Source organism: Peromyscus leucopus, chromosome 12 (genome assembly GCF_004664715.2).
Source record: "Peromyscus leucopus breed LL Stock chromosome 12, UCI_PerLeu_2.1, whole genome shotgun sequence".
In the NCBI taxonomy this organism is placed as follows: Eukaryota; Metazoa; Chordata; class Mammalia; order Rodentia; family Cricetidae; genus Peromyscus; species Peromyscus leucopus.
Genome location: NC_051073.1, coordinates 65,266,020 through 65,293,996, shown reverse-complemented (window position 1 = coordinate 65,293,996; position 27,977 = coordinate 65,266,020). Strand labels below are relative to the sequence as shown.

Genomic DNA, 27,977 nt, shown 5'->3' with positions numbered 1-27,977 from the left:
GCAAATTCAAATATTATAACATGAAATGTATGAATTAGTGGCCAATTAATTTAATAACTTTTCAAAAACAAAGTTAATATGCATTTGTATGTATGTTTACACACACATCCGTCAGCCTTCTGCAGAAGGAGACTCCTGGGACACCACAATGACTGTTGTAGGCACAGTTGGTGCTTCCAAAGGCTGCCACGCTGTCTAGACTTCTGGGTGCATTCCGCAGTGCCCGTGTCTGGGAAGCCCCACAGGCAGCAGTGGCTTTGGTTCATGTCCACCTGCACGATGCAGACGCCACTTCGGCTGAGCAAGTTCACATATCCAGGTGTCTGTAGAGCCTACGACTTTTCTCTTTTTTGTTTCGGTTGCCATGTTTTTTCCAGGGCTTCCCAGCCACGTGGTTCTCAGCACTCACAGCAGCTGCGCTCAGCAGGCCACTCCCGGGCTTGTAGCCCATCACAGCCTGGACCCCTTTGGTCAGCGCTCTGACGTTCTCCTGAGAGGAAACACAGGAGACATGAACAGGCTTCTCAGGACAGGAGCAACTCACTCAGCACACGGGTCACCTGTCTCACTCCCTACCCCTCATCCGAGGCTCCCCAGCACCCTCTCTTAGCTCACCTCTTTCCAGCCTTCCCTGTCTACTGTTCAGTCCAACAGCTTCCAATGTCATCTAGAACCATCCAAACCCTTGTAACTCAAACTATTTCCTGGGCATTCCTATTTTTTTCTTTCTTGAGTCAGGGTCTTACTGTGTAGCCCCAGCAAATCTTGAGTTCCCAATTCTCTGTCTTTGGAGTGCCAGGAGTACAGGTATACACCACCACAGAGAGCCTGAGTCTCCATGGATGTCAGATCCAGGCTGCTTCAGCATACATTAGACACTGACGCTCGAGACATATTCAGTTTGTTTAGTAATATGAACACAAAATTATAAAGTAATATCCATGACTGTCACATGCAGTAAAGTATTACTACTGAGGTGAAGGTTTAGATGTGGACATTAAGTTAAGGTGACACTATTCAACTTTCTTTTTTTCTTTTTATTGAAAATATTTTTTTTCCCCTCACATAATGCAATGTTCAGCTTTCTCATGCAATGCCTTCAGAAATCTCTGCAAGCATTAAAAAATTAAATTGAGCCGGCCTTTAATCCCAGCACTTAGGAGGCAGAGGCAGGCGAATCTCTGTGAGTTCGAAGCCAGCCTGGTCTACAGAGCGAGATCCAGGACAGGCACCAAAACTACACAGAGAAACCCTGTTTCAAAAACTAACTAACTAACTAACTAACTAACTAACTAACTAACTAACTAACTAAACAAACTGAATGTTCTGTACGACAATTGTGGCATTGGGAACCAAACCCAGGTTCCCTGCCAGAGCAGCATGTGTTCTTAGCCACTGAGCCTCTCTCTAGCCCCTACTTAAGAATATTGAGCGGTGGCACACGCTTAATCAGCACTTGGAGCAGACCAGGTGATCTCTGTGAGTTCGAGCAGCCTGCTACCAATGAGTTCAGAGAGCACAAAGCTAACAGAGAAACCCTGTCTCGAAAAAAAAAAAAAAAAAAAAAAAAAAAAAAGAATATTGAAAACGTGTATTAAACACAACCAAATGACTTAACGCTTGTACATAAACCTGACATTGAAAACAAATGCTACCAGCCACTGTGTGTGGTGGTTCCTGCCTTTAATCTCAACATTTAAAAGGCAAGGGCAGGCAGATCTTGTGAGTTCAAGGTCAGCCTGGTCTACAGAGCTAGTTCCAAAACAACCTTACTGTTATACAAGGCTGTTACAGAGAAACTGTCTTGAAAAAACAAAAACAGTAACAACAAAAACCAACCAAACAAACAAACACAAAAAGAAAATGCTACCAGCTATGATGAAGCAATTCAAGTTACTAATATTGATTCGTCTATTTTTATGTTCATGTATGCATGCATGCATATTTGTGGAAGTGAGAAGACGCGTATGTGTGGATGTGGGAGCTGAATGAAAGTACTGGGACCACAGATGTGCACCATCACACCTTGTTTGGAGTGTATACAGACGTCTTCAGCATGTGGAGGCGGGAGGATCAGGAGTTCAAGACCATCCTTAGCTACAGAGTTCAAGGTCAGTGTGGTTATGTAAGACCTTGTTTCATCCCCCTCAACACACACACACACACACACACACACACACACACACACACACACACACACACACCCCACAACCACCACAACAAAAACCTCTCACAACTCATTTCTGTACAGGAAATGCACAGGTACCTCTGAGTCTGTGAAATGCTGCTGTTCATCATCAAGTGCCAGGGGAAGAAAAAGGGCTCCACCAGAGACTACTTCAGAGGCTGAAACAGCACCGGCAAATGGGAAGCCCTGGCGCAGTGTGGAGCCATGACGCCCCCAGTGCTGCTGGCGAGCATGCCCACCAGCACAGCCATCTCCAGACAGGCTGGCTGCGCTTCACAAGCTAAAAGCACAGCTTTCCAAATGACGGAAGCAGTCCAGCCTGCAGTGCTCACTCACGAGTGAGAACACACGCCACACAAACAGATGCACGCACACCTCGCAACCTAATCCTATTAGCCAAAACTGTGAAAATACCCCAAATGCCTGTCAACCGGTAAATGGGAAAAGAACTATGACGCTTCTTTACAGTAACCTATTTGTAATAAAAATGACGTGTGGACACACGCTCCGACACAGGTGGACCTTGGAACAGCTAAGCGAAGGAACAGAGGATCACACAGCGTGACTCCACTCGTGAAAAGCCCAGAGCAGACCACCCCCACACAGAGAAAAAGCAGGTTAGTGGCTGGCAGGGGAGGGGGAGAGAGGGGAAGTGAGTGGCTGTCAGTGGTATGGGGTTTCTTTTTGGAGTGATAAAATTCTACAACTGGTGTTGTAGCTGTGGCTATAACAGAAACCACTGCACACTTCCAATCTGTGTGTGGAGCCAGGCTTCATGATGCACAGCTGTAATCTCAGCACCAGGGAGGCTAAGGTCAGCTCGAGGCACAAAGCAAGACCCAAGAGCCAAGAAGTGGGGCCGGGTAGAGAGCTCAGGGGGCACCTGTTGCGGAGGACCCAGCTCAGTCTCAGCACCCACATGGTGGCTCACCTCCACCTGCAGGGGACCGATGTCCTCATCTGACTTCCAGACGCACCCAGTGCAGGTAAAACACCCATATCCACAGGTAACAAAGTGTGCTGTGTGAACTTAGAGTGTCCGTGAGCCTCGTGCTCACGTGGGTGCTGGGAATCAGACTCAGGTTCTCTGAAGAGCAGCAGAGCTTTTAACCACTGAGTCACCTCTCCAGTCCACTCGATGTTTAAATAGTAAATATTTGGATTTTCAAATGTATTGGATGAGAAGTTAAACACAGACTCTTCTTACACTAACCTGGTGGAAAAAGGCTTTGTCAACTCCATTTTCAATCTGTTTGGCTTTTTGGGTTCTGCCCGGCTGGAGTCGTATTTCTTCAGCTTTTGTTTTGTTCTCTAGGAGTTGCTGATGTTGATTCTGGAAGGTCACAGGATCTCTTCCAGGAGGAGGGTGGCAGTACAGTAGTTTACCCTACAGAGACAACAGCACACCGTGACCGCGTTACCCCGGCAGGGCAAAGGTCCTCAAGGCAAGTGTGAGGCAGGCAGAGGCTGGAGGAGCTTTCTGTGCTTCAGTCTGCAGCAACGCCGGAGTCTACTCTGACAGCAGCCCCTTCCCTGTGACAGGGCCCTTCCCTGTGACAGGGCCCTTCCCTGTGACCTTTCACTGCACTTCATTTCTAAGTAGTGTTCAGGGTTCTTTGACGTCAGGACACACGCATGGGAACATCAGGCTGGAGTCTAAAATCCTATCATTTCTGAGGGCTGGGCCGGGGCTCAGTGGCAGAGCAGCTGTCCAGCTTGTGTGAGGCCCACAGGTCAAGTCCTGGCACCACTAGAAACACGCCACCTGCCTTCGGTCCATCTCAATGGAAACACCTCCCCACCAGGCTGCCCTGAGCTAGACCACAATGCATGGGGAAGGAAGCTTGCTTCCTCACGGGAGACAGGAACGCTCACTTTGACATAGTCCTTTAGGATGTAACGTGCAGAACGAGGCTGGTCTGGTTGTCCGTGTGCCGTCATGAATCCTCGCATGCCTGTGAGAGAAACCAACCGTGGGAAAGCTCAGTCAGGAGTCGGCACCACAGCAGGAAGGCCTGAGGTGATGTGCATCGGGTCCCTTCCCACAGCTCACCGTGTAACATATATTATCATCATCAACATTTGCTAACACAGAGTGGCCTCTGCAGCTGATCTACTATCTCATCACTCAGCATGTGACAGACACGTCCAGTTTCTCACAATTAGTTATTCCTTCTATCCCTGATCCTGGGCATTTACTCAGGGAGGCTACCTGCAGGAGAATACCACCTGCAAAACAAAAGGCAGCCCAGGCAGACGTCCCAAACACACCAGGAAGCCTGCTCTAAGGTGAGAGAGAACACAGCTCTTTTGGCAGAAGTGCTGGGTTCAAGACTCAGCCCTGCACATACTGGCTACGCGGCCTTTTCAATTTAGGAGAAAAGACTCAGACTCCTAGTTCCTATCATCCACACAGAAACCTGAATGCCGGTCTGGAGAGCGGCTCAGTGGTCAAGAGCGTGCACTGCTCTTGCAAAGGACCCGAGTGCAGGTCTCAGTCCCATGCCCAGTGTCTCCCAGAATCTGGAATTCCAGCTCCAGGGAATCCAACCTCACTCTTGACCATTTAGGGGGACTGCGTTCATGTGCACAGACTCCTACAGAGACACGAGCGCCCCCTCCCCCGAGAGGACCCAGTTCAATCCTCAGCACCCACATGGTGGCTGACAGCTGTCAGTAACTGCTGTCCCAGAGCATCCACTGCCTCCTCAGACACTGGGCATACACACAATGCACAGACATACGTGTAGGCAAAATAGTCATACACAGAAAATAAAATTCTAAAAAAAAAAAAATCTTAAAAAAGACAGACAGACAGACAGACAAAGTAGCTGAGTGTTGTGGCACACATCTTAAATCCCAGCACTCAGGCGGCAAAGGCAGGTGATCCATGAGTTCCAGGTTGGCCAGGGTTACACAGTGAGACTACCTCACACAGACAAAATCAAAGAAATACAAAGTGGGCACTGGAGAAATGGTTCAGTAGTCAAGAGTGTGTGCTGCTACTACAGAGGACTCAAGGGAGCCAAGTTCGAGTCCCAGCACCTGTTCTGAGTGGCTCCAATGCCTCTGACTATCACGGGCACCAGCACTCATGTACACATAACCTCATACATACACATAAGTGAAAATAATACACCTTAAAAAGAAACACACAGTAAAATTAGAGGAACTTGGCAATGCCTTTAAGATTCCAGCCAGAGGCTTTCATCTACACAGAGCTCTGTGTGGACAGTGGTCTGAGCAACTGTACACGTGCGGTCATGTTCTTACAAACAGGAAGTGCCGACTTGATCTGGAGTATGAGATGAAAAGCGGTGGTACTTATGTCATTGGAATGAAACAGGGGATGCACAGTGACCTGCTCCAGAGCTCTACGAACACTGCCCGTGATATACAATGACAGACAACTCACATCCGTAAGCCGTCAACAGCTCTTCTGAGGTTGGAGGTCGGTAGGGGTCTTCATCTTCTCCAGGCTTTATAATGTTAATACCATAGGTAGCTTCCAAAACACGGCGTGGGATATGCTGGCAGACGTTAACTTGTCAAGGAATCCACTCTTGAACTGACTCTATGCTCCTACATCTATTTTGCTGCTTCTGATACATGGTCGCCCTCTAAGCAGAGTACAGTTACTTATGCACTTAAACAGTCTTACACACCAATGATCACCTTAAACGCATTCTTTAAAATAACAAGGCTGGGTGGTTATTTAACCCCATCACTCAGGAGGCAGAGGCAAGTGGATCTCCGTGAGTTCAAGGCCAGCCTGGTCTACAAAGGGAGCTCCAGGACACCAGAGCTACACAGAGAAACCCTGTCTCTAAACACAACAAAAACAAACTATCTCTGGGGCTGGAGAGATGGCTCAGGGGTTTAGAACACTTGCCTCTCTTGCAGAGGACCAGGGCTCCATTCCCAGCACCTACAAAGCAGCTCACAACTGTCTGTAACTCCATTTCCAGGGGATCCAATGCTCTTACCTGACCTTCAACGGTACTAGGCATGCAAGTGGTATACAGACATACATGGAAACAAACACACACATAAAATAAAAATAAATCTAAAAAAAAAATTATCTCTGAAACAGACCTTAACACTTTGAGGAACAATACTGTAAACAAACTCTAACTTTGAGAGACTATCTAACAGAGACGCAAAGGATCACGTCTTTGTTTCTAATGCCTACAAGTAAGCTAGACTAAGGCAACGCCCCCCAACCCAGAGTGGTGCTGACACAGGAAGGATATTAGTGATACGGGGGGAACGTGATCTCTCATCTGGTCAATCGGGAGGATGCCATTGCAAATCATCTCTGCTTTGGTGGACACAAAGGATGGCATCACCAGGCCCGGGCAGTCACACAGGCAGAGGCCAGGCTCCACGTACAGAGTCTGAAAGACACGCGCCAGGTTGGGAGGGGCACATGGCGGGTGGGAGGGAAGAGGGGCTGCGCTGCGGCAAAGAGCTCTGAGATACCTGGAAATGCTTGGTGTGGCCAGGAGTGGCAGACACAGACACTTTCTTGTTGCCCATGATAGTGTTGATGGTTGAGCTCTTACCAACGTTAGGGTAGCCCACCTAGAAAAGAACTGGAGGTTACCTGAGTGGTAGAAATGCTAGCCTGGCTGCTCGGAAAGCTGACTCAACAGGCGATCTGTATGTCTGCTCCCCTTTTGTTCTTGGCTTCGTCTATTCAGACTCATCTCGGACACACGATGCAGCTATATGAATTTTGTTTCTACGGACTTTGCTGTCACCCCTACAATAAGCCTCATCCCCTTTGCCTGCCCCACAACGTTCCATTTATAGGTATTTCACTGTTTCCACCAGATCTTTTACAAGGGGTGAAGCTGAGCTCAGACAAACAACAATCACAACTTCTGAACATCTCAACACGTCAGCGCTTTCTAAGTCAGGGCCCAGGGAAATGCGGCAGGCGATGTAGAGTTGTTTGTAGAACAGTGAGTTAAGCTGCTACTCTCAGGAGTAAAACCCTGAGTTAAGAACCCAGAGAGCGGTGGAGGCTACTTTATTTCTAGAACTCAAAGACGCATGTAGAGAAACTGGGCTTTCTGATACACATGGAAGTGAACTTTTGGCACAGAGAATAGAGCCTTAAATCTCAGAGGAATTAAGGAACTACACTATGCCTGCCTGACCCCAGAGGCAGGGCTTTAGCTTATACCCACAGTAAACATCATTTACTCCATTGCTTTTAAAATAAGACTTTAGTTGTATTTATGTATAAGGATGTTTTGCCTTCATTTATGTGTGCACCACATGCAGGCGATGCTCGGGGGCTGGAGAGGGTGTCAGATCCCTTGGAACTGATAATGACAGCTGGGAGCTGCCATGTAGATCCTCTGCAAAAGCAGCTCTCAGCTGCCGAGTCTGCTCTTTAGACCCTACATTTTTTGTTTGTTTGTTTTCTGAGACAGGGTTTCTCTGTGTTGTTTTGGTGCCTGTCCTAGATCTCGCTCTGTAGCTCAGGCACAGTTAGGATGAGTCACCCTAACTTCCTGAAGAGCTGACAGGCTACCCCTGCTGCGACCCCTTCCACTGTGTTGTTCCTGGAAAGCTCTTTACTACAGATGCCTCTCTAAGCCCCTTACCTGTCTTGAGCTAGGGCTGGGCCCCTAGAGCCACGCTGTAGCCCACAGCCACGCTGTATCCCTGGGGAGTGGGCAGTTCCACAGCCACCTTTAGAATGAGACCCTAGAGCTGGGATGCCATTTTGTTATGTTTATGCAATGACTGTATCTGTCATGGTTTTGGCCAGGACTGAGATTCTCCCTAAGGGCATGTAAAACAGCATAAGCTGGTCACAGGATGTCAACAGAACATGACGCTGAAGTCTGGCGGCAACACCAAAGACTTTCTTCTTCTCTTCTCTCAGTAACTGACGTAACAAGGAACTGAACTGGTGGACCACAGGACACATTTCATATAAACATGTATGTAAACTATACAAACCCAGAGATCTTTCCTTTGAGTTGGACCCCGCCCTTCATACTGCCTCCTCCCATGATGCCAGAGGGCACCAAGAAGGAAGCACGTTCTCTAGGACGTCAGCAGCCTGACTATCGGGGGCATGCGTAGCTATGAAGGGACAGGACTGAAGACGCTCTCTCATGTGGAGTCAGAGCCGTGATCTACTCCATCTTACCAGCCCGACAGTTAGCTGTCCATCTTTGACCTTCTTCCCAGTGTGGAGCTTCTTCAAGAGCTCCAGCAATTCCTGCTTGGACACCAGGTGGCTACGATTGTTCATGGGCTGGCTTTCTGGAATTGTTCTGCTCTGAGCCTCAGAATCGACAGGACAGTGTTCCTTCCAGTCCTGCCCACAGTCCCCCTCCTCGGGGCTGCTGTCTTCTTCCGAACACGTCTGCCAGTCCTCCTCCTCCTCTTCCTCCTCCTGACAGTCCTCATACTCACTGTCGTCTTCGTCACTTGCGGACCCCTCACTAAGAGAGAGCAAATCTCTGCGTGGAGTTTCATTCTCATCCAAACTCGAGGTTTCAGACTCGGTTCTGCTGGCTTCCTCAACAACACTGTTGCCTTGGTCCTGAAGAAGTAACAGACAGGACACATTTCAGACCTGTGGAGCTGCACCTTTCACTCAGTGGGCTGGTTATGGAGGGAGAACAGGAAATAGGCTGGAGACAGGTGTGTGATACGCGGGTGCAGCACAGCCATCCGTCAGGGCAGCCGAGCCAGGGGCTTCTGCATGTGAAGTAAGACTGTACCACTAGGGCTGGAGAGATGGCTCAGAGGTTAAGAGCACGAGCAGGCAGCTCTTCCAGAGGTCCTGAGTTCAATTCCCAGCAACCACGTGGTGGCTCACAATCATCTATAATGAGATCTTGCATGCAGGAAATATGCAGACAGAACAATGTATACAAAATAAATAAATAAATAAGTTTAAAAAAAAAATCCTGTACCACTGCGCTATACTCCCAACCTTACTTTGCTTTTGTAATTGCTTTATTAAATAAGTCAAAAGTACTACAGAGTGGACTCCTGTGTATGAAATTCAGGAGTAGCAAAACTTCATTTTAGATCCGCTGTTACTATGATTATGATAGATAGGGTCTTACTACATAGACGAGGCTGGTCTTGAACTCACCAAGATTTTCCTGCCTCTGCTTCCCAGGTGTCAAAACCCCCGGCTGGCCGAGACTGGCATTTATTGGGTCCTTACAGTTGAAGGCAAGCACTTCAACAGTCCCTGAGCCGTCTTCCAGCTCTAGACATTTCAATCTACCCGTGTGTGCCCTCGCAGACAACACATGGACTAAATAGGTTCAACTAGGTTCCATCAACTTTCGTGTCAGTACGGAAGAAATAGAGAAGCCCCAAGATGAGAGCCCCCAAATGGTGTGTACAAGATAGTCTGAAGGCAAAAATGAACCACCTGTATGGGAAGGAACCAAGACGACAAAGACTAAATTCTCAGATCAAAGATCAGGGAGCTAACTTCGCTTCGCTGAAGGGAAGAACTTCAGACACCACAGTTTAAAAAGAAACGAGTTGCCTGGTCTCGAGGCGGTTGTCACTGCTGGAGTGAGAGCCCAGGACCTTCTCCATGCTTGGTAAACATTGTTCTACCGAGTTACATCCTCAGCCTGAATTAGTCAGTGGGAGACAACATGACCATCTGACAGCAAGTGGAGGAAGGGATTTCTTCTTTCAGTTGGAGCTCAGCGCTCAGTAAATTATGAACTCACCCAATGAAAGCACTGTAGTCGCAGAACCTATCTTTTTTTTTTAGGCAGGGTCTCTCTGTGCCCTGGCTGTCATGGACTCTATGCAGACCAGCATGGTCTCAAACTCAGACAGCATCTTCAGACTATGCTGGGATTAAAGGCGTTCCCCACCACACCCAGCCTGCACAGCACCTACATTAACACCATCAAAATCAAATGATTGATAAGAGATAAAAGAGGAAGATATTACTTCTAAGTGTCTTCTAAATATCAAAGATGCCATGACTAACTTTTTAAAGCTGTTTTAGTAAAATTTAGGTTAAAGATAAAAGAAATAGCATAATATATCTTTAATTCAAGTTTAGTTTGTTTTAAAAACAAACCTAGATTCTGATAAACCCTGACAAGCTCCTACATCCTTCAGCTGTACCGTGGTTTATCTTAAAAGCAAATACAAAACCATTATGAAACTTCCTTAAGGTCCCAGATGTGACACCAGGCATCTCTGATTATCTGAAATCACAAAGTAACTGTATGATTGAATCCCCAAACAAAAGTAAGTCCTACAAATTGCCAATATAAACAAAGCACATTAACCAAAATTCAAAGCAATCCCTGAAGCCCACCATGAGACAGTCCCCCAGTCCCGGTTACCTTAGAGTGAATGGTTTCTGCCAAAGCTGACCAGAAAATAACCTTCACACCTTCGTTTTCAAAGTGCGAGGCCCAGGCAAGGCGCTGCTCAGCAGTCAACAGGTCCGCTTTGTTTATCAGAATGACGTTCTCCTTAGCAGCATCTATCTCCTTTACGTAACATTCCTGTAAAGATAAAGGCATTTCCAGTCTGTTCAAACAGGTAAGACAAATATTGGGTTAATTACACTGGAGCTTCCCAATTAAAATTTTTATGCCACCTTCCCCCCATTTTAAATGACTTTCTCTCTTTTTCTTTGTTTTTCAAGATAGGGTTTCTCTCTGTAGCCCTGGCTGTCCTCGAACTCAGAGATCTGCCTATCTCTGCAGAGAGATCTCTGTGAGTTCGAGATTAAAGGTGCGCACTCACTGCTGCTGCCACCATCACCACCAGGCTTAAGTCATTTCCCTTAAAAAATGATTTATTATTGCGTGTGCACAATGTGTGTACATGCACACACTCGTGACACAGCGTGTATATAGAGGTCAATGGAGAACTGAGGGGTCGGTGCTCTTGGTCCACCTTTATCTGGGATCAAGGGGTCAAACTTAGGCACTTGTGCAGCAAAGTGCCTTTAGACCTGCTGAGCCACCTCAAAGGAGGCCCTTAAATCACTTTCTAATTTAAAGATTAGAAATTATGAGACATTCTACTAATTGATCCTTTCTGTGAGCTGAGAAGAACTTTAAAAGAACCATTCAGATTTTTGTTACTCATGAGTTTAGAGAAACCACTACGGTCTTCAAATGCAAATATGTGCAACACACATAGGGGGGTTCATGGATTACATCATTTTAAGTAATCCTTAAACCTTAGTACGACTCTCATTTTATAAGCGTAGTTCATTTGTAAACTAGCATGGGTGTAATAAGATGTGAAAAGAGAGAACTCAGTGAGATGGATTAAAAAGTGCATGAAATATCTTAAATAAAAGCAAATTGCCATCCTGACTTCTGTCTCCTGAAACAAGAGACCAGCAAATGGCTGGCAACAAAGTATCTTCCAACCCAGCAGCTAGAACACGGCATGCAAGTCTGTGTGCTTTCTACAGACAACCACTGCAGGAGCAGAGCTCTGTCTACACAGCACATTACACAAGCTCCCGAGCTCGCCAGGAGCGGGAAGGCTGAGTAAATGAGCTAGAGCAGACAGGATGCGTGCTCACTTACTAACTGCTGTGAGGAACGCTGCCCTCTCCTTCCTGTCCCAAGGATCCAAGTCAGACTTTACTTACCAAATCCTCGCATCTAAACAGGAGTGGGTTTCGAGCATCTACTATCTGGACCACAATATCACTGGGGGAAGAAAGTGAGAAAATCCAGTTAGTGTAAAGTAGAAGTGACCACTGACTGACACACAGCGCTTAGCACAGAACTCCCCACAGGTCAAAGTGCAGAGGGTAGGTGTCTGTGGAGTGCTCAGCCAGACAGTACATCTGCATCCCACTTCCTTCCTGCAATGTCCGAGGACCCTTAAGGAAGAGGGGCAGGAAGAACGTAAAAGCCAGAAGGTGAGGACCAGGGTGAAGTAGCGTCTCCTGGATCCAGCAGGACCAGTGCACGTATGAACTCAGCAGCCTAGCGGCCTGCACAGGACCTGAGCAAGATCAAGCCCATCACCATTCCAGCTTGGAGTGGATGGGGGCTCACGAACTCTCCCCTACTGACACCTGAAGCCTTCAGGAGGGTCAGTTTTCTTTACAGCTGTGGCCCCTGGTTCATCCACCTTGCTCCAATGGAGGTCAGGCCCCATACCCATGAGCACAAATTGGACTCAGTGGGCTATAAAAAAAATAAAACAACAAAAAATGTATGTATGAAATTCTCAAATTAGAAAAACATTAAAAAAGGAACCACTGCCATGTACTAATGGTAATAATAGGAATTACTTTGCATACATTAAGCAGCTGCCATACTAATTTCTTAAGGCATAGTTATTCCCAGTTTTTATGATGTGTATTACAGTCACATAATCTGCCCAAAGTCAGCTAAGAAGTGAGGAAGTCAGAATGGGTGCCCAGGCAGTCTGGACCATGCTCTTCAGCATTCCACTGCTCTAATTGGCTTGGAGGGCTCATATGGCATTTCGCTGCTAAACCTTCCACTACAACTTCTGTTAACTTCAGGTCAGGAGAGTACCTGAACTACCCCCAAGGTGAAGTTCACTAAGAATCCAGTCTGATCTGAATTCACACTAATCACCTATAGCGTCCATTATAGTCAGTATTGTACTGAAACCCAAGGCTGCCAAAGAGGAGAGCTGAAGCCTAGCCAATGATCACCCACAGGTTTGGAGCATGTGTTTAAACAACAAAATGCAACTAAGTGTCAGCCTAAGGCACCACAGTGAAGCAAGGATGTCAAGTCCACATGTAAGATGTCTGTCCTCATGTAAAATGTGACAGTAAGACAGCTTTCGATGCTGACAGCAAGCTCCTCCGGTTCAGCTAGATGTAGAAGGGACATAGAGGCCAGCGCTGAACACTGCAGCATTTTCCTTGTTAGAACACTTACTCCCCGGTTCTCAGAGGCCCCCTCCCTCCCTTCAGCCCCTGTGGCTAGGGAGATGGTCAGGGCATGTGGCTACCACCGGAAAGAGATAAATTGCACACACAACATCCCTACAGCACCCTCACCAAACCCTGATTTGGCCAGCCAACTTTGTTTTCTGAGACAAAAGTCTCACCCCACAGGCACAGGTTTCACTATGCTGGTCTCAAACTCAGAGACCTGATGCTCTTATCTCGAAAGTGCTGGGATTAAAGACATGAGAGGGCTTAGATTTGCTGATTTTTAATAAACTGTTTTAAACTTCTCTAAGTTAGTTTCAGTATCTCCTTCAGGGTGAACTCTACCTTCAAACCAAATTAATCTACATGACTGCAAAAACGAATAGCCCAAACCACAACAAGACAAACATTAGCTCTATCTACCAACACACAGAAGGAATAAACAGCTTCAGATCAGCAGGGGGAAGACATTCCAGGCTAGCCTGTTGGAGGCATTTATTCAACAGTAACAGTGGGAATGCCTCACTGGAACAGAATGATGTTCTTCTGTGTGCCTCAGCCCTTTCCTGATTTTCCTCCGTGTTACGTATCAAATCTTTTTTGATAACCACTGTTGAAATTAAAGAGACAGATGGCTCAGCCAACCTGTCAGCAAACAGGAGACATCTGCTATAGGGAAGACATCAATAAAATATTTCCTATTAATGATGTGCCAGTAGTCACTTCGCTAATATTTCTGGATTACTCAGGTCAATTTCTATGCGATACAAACCATATGGTGTGAGTAAAACATATTGCTATATTAAGGAAGGTGTTGGCAGGATGATTCAGCCAGTAAAAGCCAGTTGTCAAGTCTGACAACTAAGTTAGGCCCTGGGACCCACATGGTGTAGGACAGAACCAACTCTCACAAGATATTCTCTGATTTCCACAAGTGTGCCATGGTGGTCAGTGCCCCCCCCACCCCATGTGGATACTCATAAATGGTTAAATGCAATGAAAAACTTTAAAAAGGAAATACAGTAATAGTTCAGCAAGTAATACTGTACTCCAACTGAACCTCCAACTTTTCACATGTACAGGGCTCACTTTGGGGGAACCCAGATGCTAACTTAGGGGCAGGAAAAGTAAATAGAGTACAACTTGTTAGTCACGGAAGACTGACTACAGAGGTTGCTTCTGCGACCCCCCCCTCCCCCACCAAGAACAAAAGTAACGGCCCTCATTAAAGAACAGGAGCACAGCCACAGACATGCCTGGTCAGTGAGAAGGAAGGAAGACTGTTTGTGCCCCAGGGGCCCAGGCAGGAGTTGAGCACACAACTGTGGGAGTCTAACAGTAAGTTCCCAGGCTGGTCTGCTCTTGTGTCTCAGCACCCAGCAGCAGAAGGCTGGCTTACTGTGGGTAAGGTGAACCTGAGCTCGGGCATGGGACAGGACGAGGAAGGAGGTGTTGGATGTAGAGGAGGGATTAAACACAGACTGACCCGTGAAGACGCCCAGCTCCTTTCCATCACCACTATGGAAATCCTCTTTTTTTTTTTTTAATTTTTATTTTTAGACTTTTCCAATTTGGTGCAGCATATGTTTTAAGGTATGTTCTAATAATTTTCCAAATTTTATTGCTATCTGTCATAATGCCCCTCCCCTTTGCCTCTAATTTTATGGATGATCGTCTCTCTTTCATTTGGTTTGGCAAAGAATTTGTTCATCTTGATCATTTTTCGAAGGATCACCTCTGTTTCATTGATTTTTTGTTTCCATTTCATTAATTATTTCTTTTCATCTACTGATTTTCAGTTTGTTTTGCTCTTGTTTTTTCTATCGCTGTGAAGTGTATCTTTAAGCTATGAGGGTTTTTTGTTTTTTTTTGTGTGTGTGTCTTTTTTTTTTTTTGGGGGGGGGTGGTTCGAGACAGGGTTTCTCCATATAGTTTTGGTGCCTGGCCTGCATCTCGCTCTGCAGCCCAGGCTGGCCTCGAACTCAGAGATCCACCTGGCTCTGCCTCCCGAGTGCTGGGATTAAAGGTGTGGGCCACCACCTGGCTTTTTTTTTTTTTTTTTTTTTTTGGTCTTTTGAGGCAGGACTTGAAGGTGCTATGTAGCCAGAGATGAACCTGATTTTTTTTTTTTAAGGCTGTACATGGTGGCACGGGCCTTTAATCCCAGTACTTGGGAGACTGAGACAGGCAGATCCCTGTGACTTCAAATCTAGCCTGGTCCTACAACATTGAATTCCAGGGCAGCCAGGGCTACTTGCTCTCAAAACAAGTAAGCAAAAATTAAGATTTTTAAAGTATGTAATTTGTGTGTATTTATATAAGTGAGTGTGTGCACAGAACACATATGAAGGTCAGAAGGTAACTTTTGGGAACTACTTCTCTGCTTCCCGCCTCTATCTTTTGAGAGCCAAGATTATAGGCAGGCACTACCATGCTGTGGTGGCTTAAGAATAACCTCCATAGGCTCACAGATTTGAATGCTTGGTCATCGGGGAGTGGCACTACTTGAGAGGGATTAGGAGGTGTGGCCTTGTTAGAGTGGGTGTGGCCTTGGAGGAAGTGTCACTGGGGGTAGGCTTTGGGTTTTCAAAAGCCCCAGCCAGTTCCAGTGTCTCTCCCTGCAGCATGGAGGTCCAGATGTGGAACTCTCAGCTGTTTCTCTAGCTGCCTGTGTGGCACCCTGTTCCCCACCATGATGAGACTGGACTAAACCTCCAAATCGAGAAGCAAGCCCCAATTAATGCTTTCTTAAGAGAGCTGCCATGGTTATGATGTCTTCCCACAGCAACAGAACACTGGCTAAGACACATGCCCGGTTTTATGTGGTACCGAGGATCAACCCAAGGGTTTATGCATGACAGGCAAGCGCTCCTATCGACGGAGCTCCAGCCTCAGACCCTACACAGAGTTCTGTTCTTTTCCTTTTGAGACAGGGTCTCACTTTGTAGCTCTGGCTGACCTGGAGCTCACTGTGTAGACCAGGCTGGGCCTGCCTCTGGAGAGCTGGGGTTAAAGATATCATCACTACCACGGGCCCCTCCCCCAATTCCTTAAGGTAGGCACTTAGAACTGGCTTTTCCCACAGACTTGGGTATGCTGTGTTTTCATTTTCATTCCTTTTCTTCTTTTTTTTTTTTTTTTTAACTCTAAGGAACACACAGGGGCTGGAAGGATGAGTAAAGGTGCTTGTCATCAAACCTGAACACACGAGTTCAATTCTCTAGGTCCCACATGATGAAAGGAGAGGGCCAACTTCCTGAAGCTGATCTCTGACCACACATGCATGTGGCATACATGCACAATTAATTAAATACATGTAAAACAACAACAACAGGGCTGGAGGGATGGCTCAGGGGTTAAGAGCACTGGCTGTTCTTCCAGAGGACCTGAGTTCAATTCCCAGCAACCACATGGTGGCTCACAACCATCTATAGTGAGATCTGGTGCTCTCTTCCAGCCTGCAGGGATGCAGGCAGAACACTGTATGCATAATAAATAAATATTAAGGAAAAAAAAAAAAAAAAACCCACAACAAACCCTGACAGGAAAGATAGAAAGATACTAACATCTTACAGTCTTCCAAACAACTGATCCCTGCCCAGTCTCTCTACAGAGCTTCACCAGTAGGCAAACTATATCTGAACAGCTTTGTAGTACTTCATTCTCAAATGTGAATGGAAAATAAATGCCAGTCATTTCAGTTCAGCAGAAGCCAGGATAAACAGAGAAAGAGAACAAAACGAGAACCGTAGGTAAGCATGTAGACGGCATCTTCCATCAAGGTCAACAGTGAGGTACTGCAGACTCTGTGTCCACTTCTCTTCGGAAAAAGCAGCGCACACCCTCAACTCTACGGAAGCTCTGAAGGACACACATCCATTCTGTTCTGCCAAAGCTCCCCAGGGGAAGAGGACAGGATCTGCAAGCTCAGTAGAGCCTGAGACTTAGGAGAGACTTATGCAGGAGAGACTTATGCAGAACCTGCCAGCAGCAGCACACTTCTGCTGGGTGGGGGACAGTGTTTTTAAAAAGTCACCTGGGTTGGGCATGGTGGTGCCTGCATTTTTTTTTTTTTTTTAAATTTATTTTTGAGCCAAATTTGAAGAGGGCTTTATTAAATACTGGCCAAAATGATGGACACTTGCCAGGTCCATATTCGGGATTCCTAGAGTATGGCAGTGAATTGCATTAATCAAAGGCTCATAAAGGCAAAACCTACAAGTCTATATGCTTCCCACTTTTGTCCAATCAAGGACAAGCATACATCCTGATTACTTCCTGTCTGCATACCTCCTACCTACATGTGATGAAACAGCCTGTGCAGTTGGGGCAATCAAGCTCGTCTACCGAAGTGAAAAAAGTGCCTTGTTATCGTGCATGAACAACAGCCCCAACATTCCAGCAAGTTATCTGTCCTTGGGCATGTGGGGCTTACAAGGCGTTTTTGTTTCATAGCTCTCCTAAGCACAGTAATTTAAACTTTTTTCCCCCTTCTGTCTTAGTTACATTTTATTAATGTAATGAGACACCATGACCAAGGCAAATTATAGAGGAAAGAGTCGATTTGGGGGGCCAGTTTCAGAAGGTGAGTCCATGACCATCATGACTGGGAGCATGGCAACAGGGTACCTGCCTTTAATACCAGCACTTGAGAGGCAAAGGCAGGCGGATCTCTGAGGTCGAGGCCAGCCTGGTCTACAGAGCGAGATCCAGGACAGCCAGGACTATATAGAGAAACCCTGTCTCCCAAACAAAGACAGACCTTGGTTGTCCTCAGTCCTTATCAACCATGCCTCCTCTGCTACAGCCCCCACGGCTTTCTTTCTACAATCACACTGCTTCTGGACTTTCACTAGGTGCCGTGTGCTTCTCGGTGTCCTTGGAACTTGGCTGAGCAGTCTCTCCTCACAGCACACACTTCTAAAGCTGCGCTTTTCCATGCCTGCTTTCCAGGAGGACCTCAACAGTCAATGTACATTGGCTGAAGTAACCAGAGGAGCTCCGGAACTCCCCTTATGCAAACATTTACTTAGTTATTTATTTACTTACTTATTTTTATTTTATGTGTGCAAGTGTTTGGGTGCCTGTATGTCTGTGCACATGTATCTGCAATGTCTTGGAGGCCAGGAGAGGGATTTGGCTCCGCTGGAACTAGAGTTAGAGGCAGCTGTGAGCTGCCATGTGGTGCTGGGAACTTCTGAGTCCAACAGGAGCTCTTAAGTGTTGAGCCGTCATCTCTCCAGCTCTATCTCTACTCTTACACACCTGTCAAACGTAGTCATCGAATTACACACACATTCACACACATCGCCCCTGGTACCGAAAAATGAACCTAAGGTCTCACACATGCTAGATAAGTAAGTGTTCTACAACTCATCTACCTCCCCAGACCTAAAAAACCACTACAATGTAAATGAACTACAGTGTATTCTCAGGTTTCTTTTTAAAAAGAAGTGAAAAGAAAGCCGTGTTAAATTAGGTGCACGTGTCCATGTGAGTGTGCACAGGCGCCATGGAGGCCAGGCCCCAGAAACCTGAGCTGCAAGTAGCTGTGAGCTACCTAATGTGAGTGCCAGGAACCAAGTGCAGGCCCTCTGCAAGAGCAGCAAAGCTGCTACGGCTCAGTCCTCTCTCTGGTCCTCTGATTTTAGCTTTTACTTTTTAAAAATTAACTTCTCTGAAAATGTCACCCATGCATATAATGCATTCTGATGATGTTCTCTCTCCTTCTCTTAGCTCTGTCCCAGCCTATGAATACCTCCCCCATCTTACTAGTCCCTTTCCCAGATTAGACTTTTGGTTTAGTTTTGTGACTGTTTATAGTTTAGTCAGGGCCACTTTCTGTTTTTCATAGTTCTCAGGAGCTCACTGTGTAATTTACTCTCCCTCTTGCTGGATGCAGAGCCCGGAGCACATGTCAACATTAGGTTCAGTAACAACACTGCAATGTCTTCGTTAAACAAGGAATACATTACTCACCTTCTCTCAATGACCCTCCAGAGCTGGCGCCAAAAGTCCAAATTTCGTTCAAAGGGAGTCAAGATCAACTTTTGTTCCTCTTCTAGCCTGGCTTCAGAATGAGAAGGTTACATCTCTGCCTGATCATAATAGTATTAGAGAATTATAAGCACTCACATTCATTACATTAAGAAGATATGTATATAAACACTATTTTGTTATTATTGTTTATGGTGCTGGGGATTATGCCTGAAGTTTTGTGCATGTCAAGCAAGTGCTCTACCACTCACCACATCCAGCCCTCTTTTGACTTTTGTTTGTAGCCTAGGCAGGCTGTAAGTAGCTTAAATTACAGGCCTATCCCACCAGACCAGGTTCTGTCCAATTATTTTAATATACCTACTGTTGAGTCAACACAAGAATAAAAGTTATATTATAGTCCACTAAATTCAAATTTTATCCTTACACAGCAGGAGTTTCTCTCTTACAACTCTTACTGGAAGACTGCTCAGAGGAGCACCTCTGGGAACTAAAAGGGGCCAGACAGGTGGCTGAGGAGTTAGGAGCACTGGCTGCTCTTGCAGAGCACCCACATGGCAGCTTATAACCTCTTGTAACTCCAGTTCCTGGGGAGACAATGTATGCGCTTGGCACACATATACCCTAACGCGCGCGCGCGCACACACACACACACACACACATAAAACGAATAATAAAAGACCAGAATGGAGCAGAATAACCACTGAGCACCTCTGTGCACAGCTGCACCTGCACCCAGCAATGCTGTCTATATACACACCAAAACACACCTGTAATGGATGCTACCACCCTCCCCCCACTTAAAACGGGATTTTAGTCATTGACTTTGTGTGCATGTTTAGAGGCCAACAGACAACTTGTGGGAGTCGGTTCTTTAGGTCCTGAGAACTGAAGGACTGAGAACTCCAGCCTAGTATTTCCCTTTACTTTTAAAAGGCTTCAGGAGGCAAATGGTAGTGCAAGCTAAAATGCCTGGACCTAGCGTAAAATGGCTGGAGTTTTCCTGTGTCCTGCCCAGTCCTGCAGCTGCTCAGAGCCAAGTAAACACACAGAGAGAGCCTTATATCAATTACAAATTGCGTGGCCATGGCCTATGGCTCAAGCTTCTTGCTAGCTAGCTCATATATCTTAAATTAACCCATTTCTATTAATCTACATTTTGCCACCTGTTCCATGGCTTTACCTGTGTTCCATTACATGTTGCTCCCTGGACAGCAGGATGGCATCTCTTCCTTTCTTCTTCCTGTCTCTCCTGGATTTCCTGCCTGCCTCTAAGCTGCCTTCCCATAGGCCAAATGGCTTTATCAATCAATCAGAGCAACACATATCCACAGCATAAAGAAAGACATCTCACAGCACCAGCACTTCCAGGCAATCTTCAGGGTCCAATACTCACCGGACAAGCTGGCGTCTCCATTTTAGAAAGCTATCTTTCTCTGCCTGTTTCAGTTCTTCAGGGCTAGTTTTTCTGTCCCAGTTTGGTCTGAAACAATCACAGAAAGGAAGAAATTTATATATAAGCTACCAAATTCAAAAGAGAATTTGGATGTAAGTGGCAGCTGAGATAGAAGCAGGACAATTATGAACGACTAAGAATATATTATTCAGTGGCTATGTCTCTTTTACATTTTTTATTAATTTATTATTTTACATGTATGACTGTTTTTGTCTGCAAGTATGTCTGTGCACCACGTGTGTGCCTGATGCCTGCAGAGGCCAGAAGAGGGCATCACATGCCCAGAACTGGAGTTACAGACAGCTGTGAACTGCTATGTGGGTGCTGGGAATTGAATATGGTCCTTCAGAAGAGCAGGCAGCTCTTAACTACAGAGTCATCTCTCCAGCCCATTCTGTGTCTTCTGATGATCTAAATTCTTGCTCAACTTACCTCCTCGGTATACACAAGAACTGTCTGTTTTCTTCATGGAGTTTCTTAATTCTCTGGCTCTCCTCAAAAGACAGCAGTCCAGTTCTAGCCTCAGGGAGCACAAACTTGATGTTAAGCTTCTCTGTTCACAGAAAGAAAAGTGCTCTTAGTCGGGATGCAATCCAGAGGCTGAGGATGTACCTCAGTTGCTGCGGTGCCTGACTAGTGGGCTCCAGGAAGCCCTGTGTTCTACCCCTAGCCCTGGACGACCGGGCGTAGTGGTACACACCTGCGATCCCAGCACTTGGGAGTGGAGCAGGAGGATCAGGAGTTTGAGGCTAGCCTGGGATACTGAGATTCCAACTCAAAATCCAAAAAAGGTAATTTAAAATACTGAATGTTGATTATTTTTATAAGCTCGAATACCAACCACTTTCCAAAACAGAATTTAAGCCTTCTTAGGTTAATTTTTCAATTAATTTTCTACACAGAGAAAGACATCTTCATTACCTCACTAAAACTTCCAAAAAGCTATGACTTCTTTGAGTACCATGTCACAGAATTCCACGTGAATGGACTTCCCGGTTACAGAAACAGTAACAATGGGGAAGGATTATAAAGATTCAGTACAACCAATTTCCTCATTTTACGTATGTAGTTTTTAGCTCATAGTAGTAGAGGCAAAGATTTAGCAAAAGACTTGTTCCTTTAGAACCAGTGAACTACTATAGTTATAATTTATACAAGATATGTATTAATGTCATCATTAGTGGCTGGATCAAAAAAAAAAAAAAAAAAAAAAAAAAAGAGGGTCCTGCGTGACTAGTAATAGAGAGATGTGTGCTCTAGAGCGCTAACCTTCGGGCTGCTGGGGCAGTCCCTGTTTCACAGCTCAGCCACCACCTAGACTGTCTGAGACCCGAGAAGGCAGCTACACTTCCTCCTCAAGCGGCAAGTGAAGCGCAGTTTCAAAGCCTTGAGCAAGGACTGCGGCCTGCTACCCATCAAACCATTACAACACCAAGTAAGACCCTGCAGCCTGGTAACCTACACTACTGTTAACCCACCAGGACTCTCACCCTACCAAGCTCCACTAACGGCTGAGCACTCCCCATACCTGATGCTCTTGCGGTGTTAGCGTCTCCGTCCAATGGCGACTGCCCACTGTACCCCCACTTAGCTCCTTGATTCCTGCCCTTTCGCTAATTCACAGAAGTCCTTGCACATCCAACCCTTATCCGCTGCTGAATTCCCGTGTGTCACAAGATGCACACTGCTATAGGAAATGGCACCACACTACGGCCATGGCATGGCAAACGGCTAGGCCGAGGACTGCCCAGACCCAGCCTTCCCATGGAGGAGGAACTGCACCAGCACTTGGTTAGCCTGCCCCAGTCCCTCAGTGGCAACTGCTCTGCCCTTCCCTTTCCCGAGGACAGCCTTGTCATCACCTTATGCAGGGGCAATGGAAGCCGCTGGACGCCAACCATTGCTCCACACGTCTCTAGATGTGCACCCACCTTCAGGACCCTGCGTTCGCCTCCCTGCAGGACCTGACCTTTCCAACTGTTTCCAACCCCATTCTAGCCCCACCTCCCTCCAGTCCCACGATCTGTCCCTCCTCATCATCCATCTGTTTTATGTTTGGACTGTAACTTTTAACTACACAATCGCAAAGTAAGCTCTCCTTGTAAACCTTCCTCTGACCCACCTCCAACCTTCTCTCTATCCCGGCTACTCCGAGTCTCTCCCTTGAATTAAACGTGTAGCCTTCAGAGTCTCTTTATCTAATATTCATATGCATACACAGGTTGGTCACATGCACACACCTCACATGTTTATTTATGGGGGTGGGACATGATACATGTGGAGGTCCAAAGACAACTTGATGGAGTTGGGTTTCTCCTTCCACCACGCGGGTCCTGGGGACCAACACGGGGTGTGAGGGTTGGCAGAAGAGCTTCATCCACCGAGGCCTATCCGCGGCCTGGTCAGGGAACATAGTCTTTTCACTTGACAACAGGCCGTGGAGAGCCTTCGTGTTAACACCTGGAGTTAATCCCTTCCTTTCAACTGCTGCTCAGTGGTTCAGTCTGTCTACACCAGAGCAGTGACCTCCCTGCTGACGGAGCATTCAGCACCCACACTTCCACAGTTAGATACACCACTTTCTGTGCCCTTGTTACAAATGGAAATTCACTGGTCTAGACCTCACTTGCTGAATCAGTCTCCAGAGGAAGAGTCAGGAGTATGTTTATGAACAAGATCTCTGAGTTACTGCTGCCTAGTCACACGAGAATAACCCTCAGAGCATCACGGAGAAGCAGCATGTTGGTTTACAGACGTACACTTCCAGTTTCTAACTCATCTTGTAAACCCAAAAGTCTTCTTTTCAGAGGGACAGGGTCTCACTAAGTAGCCCTGGCTGTTCTGGACTCACTATGGAGACAAGCTGGCCCAACTCATAGAGAGTCACTTGCCTTACTGGGATAAAGGTGTGTGCTGTTTTTCAATCCATAGGACATAATCCATGGTTCACTCTTTCTCCCTCCCACCTAAACCCACACTGACATGGTCTGGTAAAGGGCACTAAGAGCCTTTTCCAATCCAGCTTTATGGGGTAACCCACATTCAAACAGAAACCTCGGAGAGAAATGTTTATCCATTAGCACGTACTTCCCATTCCCTATTCTGTCTTTGTAAATATGCCTACTCTGGACTTTTCCTATAAAGAGAACCATGTTTTTATTCTTTCCTGGTGCTAGGCACTGAACTCAGGACTTTCCACTTGCTTGGCAAGTGTTCCACCACTGAATTATGTCCCCAGTTCAGAATGTTTTAAACGGTCCTGAATGTTGTAGCCCATATCAGAACTTGCTTTTTTTTTTTTCATGGTCAAATACTCCATTGCATGTGTGTGCATATTAAGACATACTGTGCACCACAACTATATAAAGCTAGGAGGTAGGCAGCATGACTCCCCCCTGAAAAGAAAAATCAAAAACCCCCAATTCAAAACAACCCCTGAAAAAAAAAAAAAAAATCAAAAACCCCGCTTCAAAACAATCCCTGAAAAAAAAAAAAATCAAAAACTCCCAAATCAAAGCCACCCCCAAATCTAAACAAACACCCCCTCCCCCAAACACACTCACAAAACACAACAGAAAACGACATCTGAAACCATGTCATTAATTGCCTAAAAACCTATAAAGGAACCCTTTACCATCTGTCATTCAAAAAATCTCACGTCTTCTCAACTATTTAAGACAAGTCACTATGTACTCTGTATCGAACTCAGTATGTAGACCAGGCTAGCCTCAAACTCACGGCCTCTGCCTTCTGGGGTGACAGGTGTGTGCTAACACACTTGGCCTTCCCTTAAACTTATCCTCCCTGGAATCTGGCCCTTGCCCACCCCCCACTGTCTGTGCCTATTACAGCTTGTCCTCTGCATCAGCAAAACCAAACTTGTAACAATTTCTGAACAAAGCAGACTGCTATTTCATATCTTGTCTAAATGCCTCTGCCTCTCTGTTTGACTTTTGCTTGGAGATAGAGTTTTATTATGTAGCCAAAGCCAGGAATTTACTATTTGTGGCCCAGGCTGGCCTCAAACTTGGGGAACTGCTCCGACCTTAGCTCGCCCAAGTGCTGGGATCACAGGTGTGCATCACTAGAAATGGCTATCTCCTGTTCAATTACCTGCTCATCCATCTTCTGTCAGATAGAATCTGTTATGAGCTCCATCTTTTATGGCCTGCTGTTTTCTACAGACTTCTTTCAAAATGTATAAAAGAACATTTTAAAGAAATAAAATTTATCTTCTAATATTATTCTGAGTAGCCAGTACAATGTTTGAGAATAACTAGTGCTAAACAAAGGCATTTTGAACAAATGAATGAATGACTTGCTAAGCAGCATGCCATTCACAACAGTAAGAGAAATAACTTATAATAATGCTATTTGTCAGTTGTCCTAAGTGCTTAGAACACACACACACACATAGGACTAAGTACAGGTACCTGAGAGCAGCAAGAGTATGTTTTGAGCCTGATGTGATGATGTACAATCTAAATAAAGTAGTTTTTGTTGTTACGGAGACAGGTCTCACCACGTAACCTTGGCTGACCTGGAATTCATAGAGATCCAGCTACTTCTGCCTCCAGAGTTCTGGGATTGAACGCATGAGCCACCACACCTAGCATCTGAAGTGTTCTTTAGAGCTGAATTTAAAGATCAGCATGGACTTTACCTTACCCCTATGGAACTTTCCCATAGTGCTCTTGGATTAAAGACAGCCTATTCATAAGAAGTGAGCAAGACGGCAGTGACGAGTGTCACAAGCACTAGGTAATAAATCACTTACCAGCCACAAACTCAGTCCCTGCAAGTTCTGCAGTTGCAAGGAAGTCCTCAAGGGAGCTCTGTTCTGTCACTGACTGAAGATTAAGGCGGCCCCAGTCATAGCCATCATTGAGCTCACTCGTGTGCAACTACAAACAAAACACAACACAAAGACTGAGGCATCTCCTCTGCTCCTGGCATCCCATCGGCTCTAAACTTTGCTGGTACTGGTCTATGTCCTTCCTCAAGGTGCTTTGACGCTTCTCCAATGTACACTAGTTAGGCTGGGGGCATAGCTCAGCAGAATACTTGCCCTTTGTGGTCAATGGCAACAATATTCAACAATGCAAAAACCCCAGATCAAATATTTAAGTGAACACTTTCTTACCTCAGCAAGGGCACCTCCCTTCCATCATTCAATTTCATCTTCAGACTCTTCTGAAGTGAACTGTATTGTGTCTTCACTTTACTACTTAGGAAACTGAGGTTTAAGCAGGTAAAATAATCCGGCTGTAGTTGCAAACTAAGTAGAGAGGCAGAGGTAGAACCCAGACTGTCTTGACTCTGCCAGCCAGCTACTTGAAAAGTTTCCACTGGGATGTATGAGAAGGACTGTTTTAAAGCCAGGTGTGGTGATACATGCTGTGATCACAGGAGCAGAGCACAGAGGCTGCAGGTCTCAGGGCCACCCTGAACTGTGTAGACATCTACTCCCCTCTTCTCCTTAGTCTCCTCCACCCCAAACCCCCAAGGGCTGGAAGACTGGACTGGCCGGGATGACCATTAAAAAGATCTAGCTGCAAACTATTAAGTTGATTTTCTCATACAACCCAGAGTTTGATAAATACCATCCTGCTATATGCTTACTTACAGGTACAAACACAGTTTTTAAAAGAAATTAAAACAAAAGCTTAGAATTAATGACAATCAGAATACAGATTAGAATTTATTTTTTTTAACACTTAAATTCAGCCACTCCAACTATTTCCCAAATAGTAGCTACCACAACAGTAAGTCCCCACGAAATCAGTTAGCTGACCAATAATCAAACATCCAGACTTGAATACTGAGACGCATGTGTGTATCTCTCTGGCTGTCTGGTTGGTTGGAAAATGGGACAGTGTGACAGACATGCAGTCACGTGAGCACCAAGGACAAACAACTTCGGCACAAGATCTTAATGAGAACTCGGAATTTTCTCAAATACGCTAGAGAATAAACAAAAATCAAACCACTTTTTTTTTTTTTTTTAAAGACAGGAGCCATGGTGAGCCTTAAACTCATTATGTAGACCAGGCTGGCCTTAAACTCATAGAGGTCTGCCTGCCTCTGCCTCCTGAGTGCTGCGATTAAAGTAATCTCTCCACTTCATCTATTTTTTAAGGCTCCTACTACGATCCTCCTCAAGCTCCTAGAAGCAACGTTAATTCCTTGAGCTAAACCCCAAGGAGGAAACACAGGGAAAGCAGGGATCACAGTTACTTCTTTTTCTGATGGAACCAACCACTTCTAGAGAAACCATTCTCTGGATAATTAAAATCGGAAAATTTAAAAGATCTATCCAAGCGTGGTGGCCATGGCTTGTAATCCTAGTACCTTCAGGCAGAGGCAAGAGGAAGGTAGTCCTGGGCCAACCTTGGCTTGCATACGGAGGCTCGTTCAAAAAACATTTAAGAAAACAAATTATTTTCCTTTAGACATTTCCAGGAGAGCCCATGGCTCCTAGAGTAAAGATCAATCACAGGCAAACATTCCGACATGAAAGGCTACACACGTTTTCAGCCCCACCTAGTCCGGTTTTAAAGCCTCTTTCCCTCTGTGCCCCGCGCCTTGCTGGGACCCGCTTCGAAATCCTGCTCAGGTGTGACTTTGCTCCAACTTTTGTAGCATTGGAGGCGCTCGGAACGAGACGGAAAGGCTATGGATGATAAGGATTTCCTTACCCAGGAGTCGGTATGACGTTGGCTGCGGCTTCGCTGAGTCTGATGCCGGATGAGTACCCGGCCCAGAGACCCGCTACCCGGCGCTCTCCTCCGGCCCATAACAACTCCACAGCCGCACGAACCTCCTCTTCGCAGCGCATGAGGCTTCCGGCTTCCCTGGCTCTGAATCAGGAAGTGACGTATGAGCGGGTCCAAGTGGTTCAGGGCCGAAGTTGAGCTGGGGGAATGGAAAGACTTGTTTCAGGATGCTCTTGGTAGATCTCGAGCTTGAAAATATTACAGAGAAGAGATGTGGAAATTGTTCTGGGGACTCCCTTAGAGCTACTCCTACGACTGTCTCAATTTTGGATAGGCTGAACTACTCTTAAGGGAATGGTACATCCCAGAGTTGTGCGTCAGTGTTTAAAGTTCGGCGGGAAACTGGGACAAGTGGGAAATACGACCGCTCGGGTTCGCAGGACTGACTCCACCTTCCCTGCTGCTTTCGTCAAGAGGAGGAGGGGACTCGGGTGTAGGGTGCCTCTGTGGCTCTAGGTGGCAGGAGGCTCCAGTTGCTGGGTTCTCGCCTAGCAAGCAATTAAATCGGTTTTTGTTTTCCTAGTATTCTATAGCTGTGAGGCGGGGACAAAAGTTCCCACCTGGGTGAGATTTTGGAAATGAGCAGTTGAAAAAGCTCATTTCCAGAACTTGAAAGATGAAAACGAAAGCCGACCGCATTGCTCT

At 46.1% G+C, this 27,977-nt stretch overlaps 1 protein-coding gene across 1 annotated transcript; it reads right to left on the bottom strand.

The window, feature by feature from the left end:
* Positions 1 to 28: 28 nt before the first annotated feature.
* On the bottom strand, positions 29 to 27,506 carry Lsg1 (large 60S subunit nuclear export GTPase 1). The gene is made up of 14 exons (XM_028861216.2): positions 27,255 to 27,506; positions 25,334 to 25,460; positions 20,989 to 21,109; positions 20,497 to 20,583; positions 19,083 to 19,169; positions 11,829 to 11,889; positions 10,555 to 10,719; positions 8,361 to 8,759; positions 6,671 to 6,772; positions 6,442 to 6,585; positions 5,604 to 5,727; positions 4,064 to 4,143; positions 3,402 to 3,575; positions 29 to 490 (listed from the first exon to the last, which is right to left on the bottom strand). Exons 1-14 carry the CDS (start codon positions 27,351 to 27,353, stop codon positions 308 to 310), a joined length of 1,953 nt encoding a protein of 650 aa, XP_028717049.1. The 5' UTR covers positions 27,354 to 27,506; the 3' UTR covers positions 29 to 307.
* Positions 27,507 to 27,977: the final 471 nt, after the last annotated feature.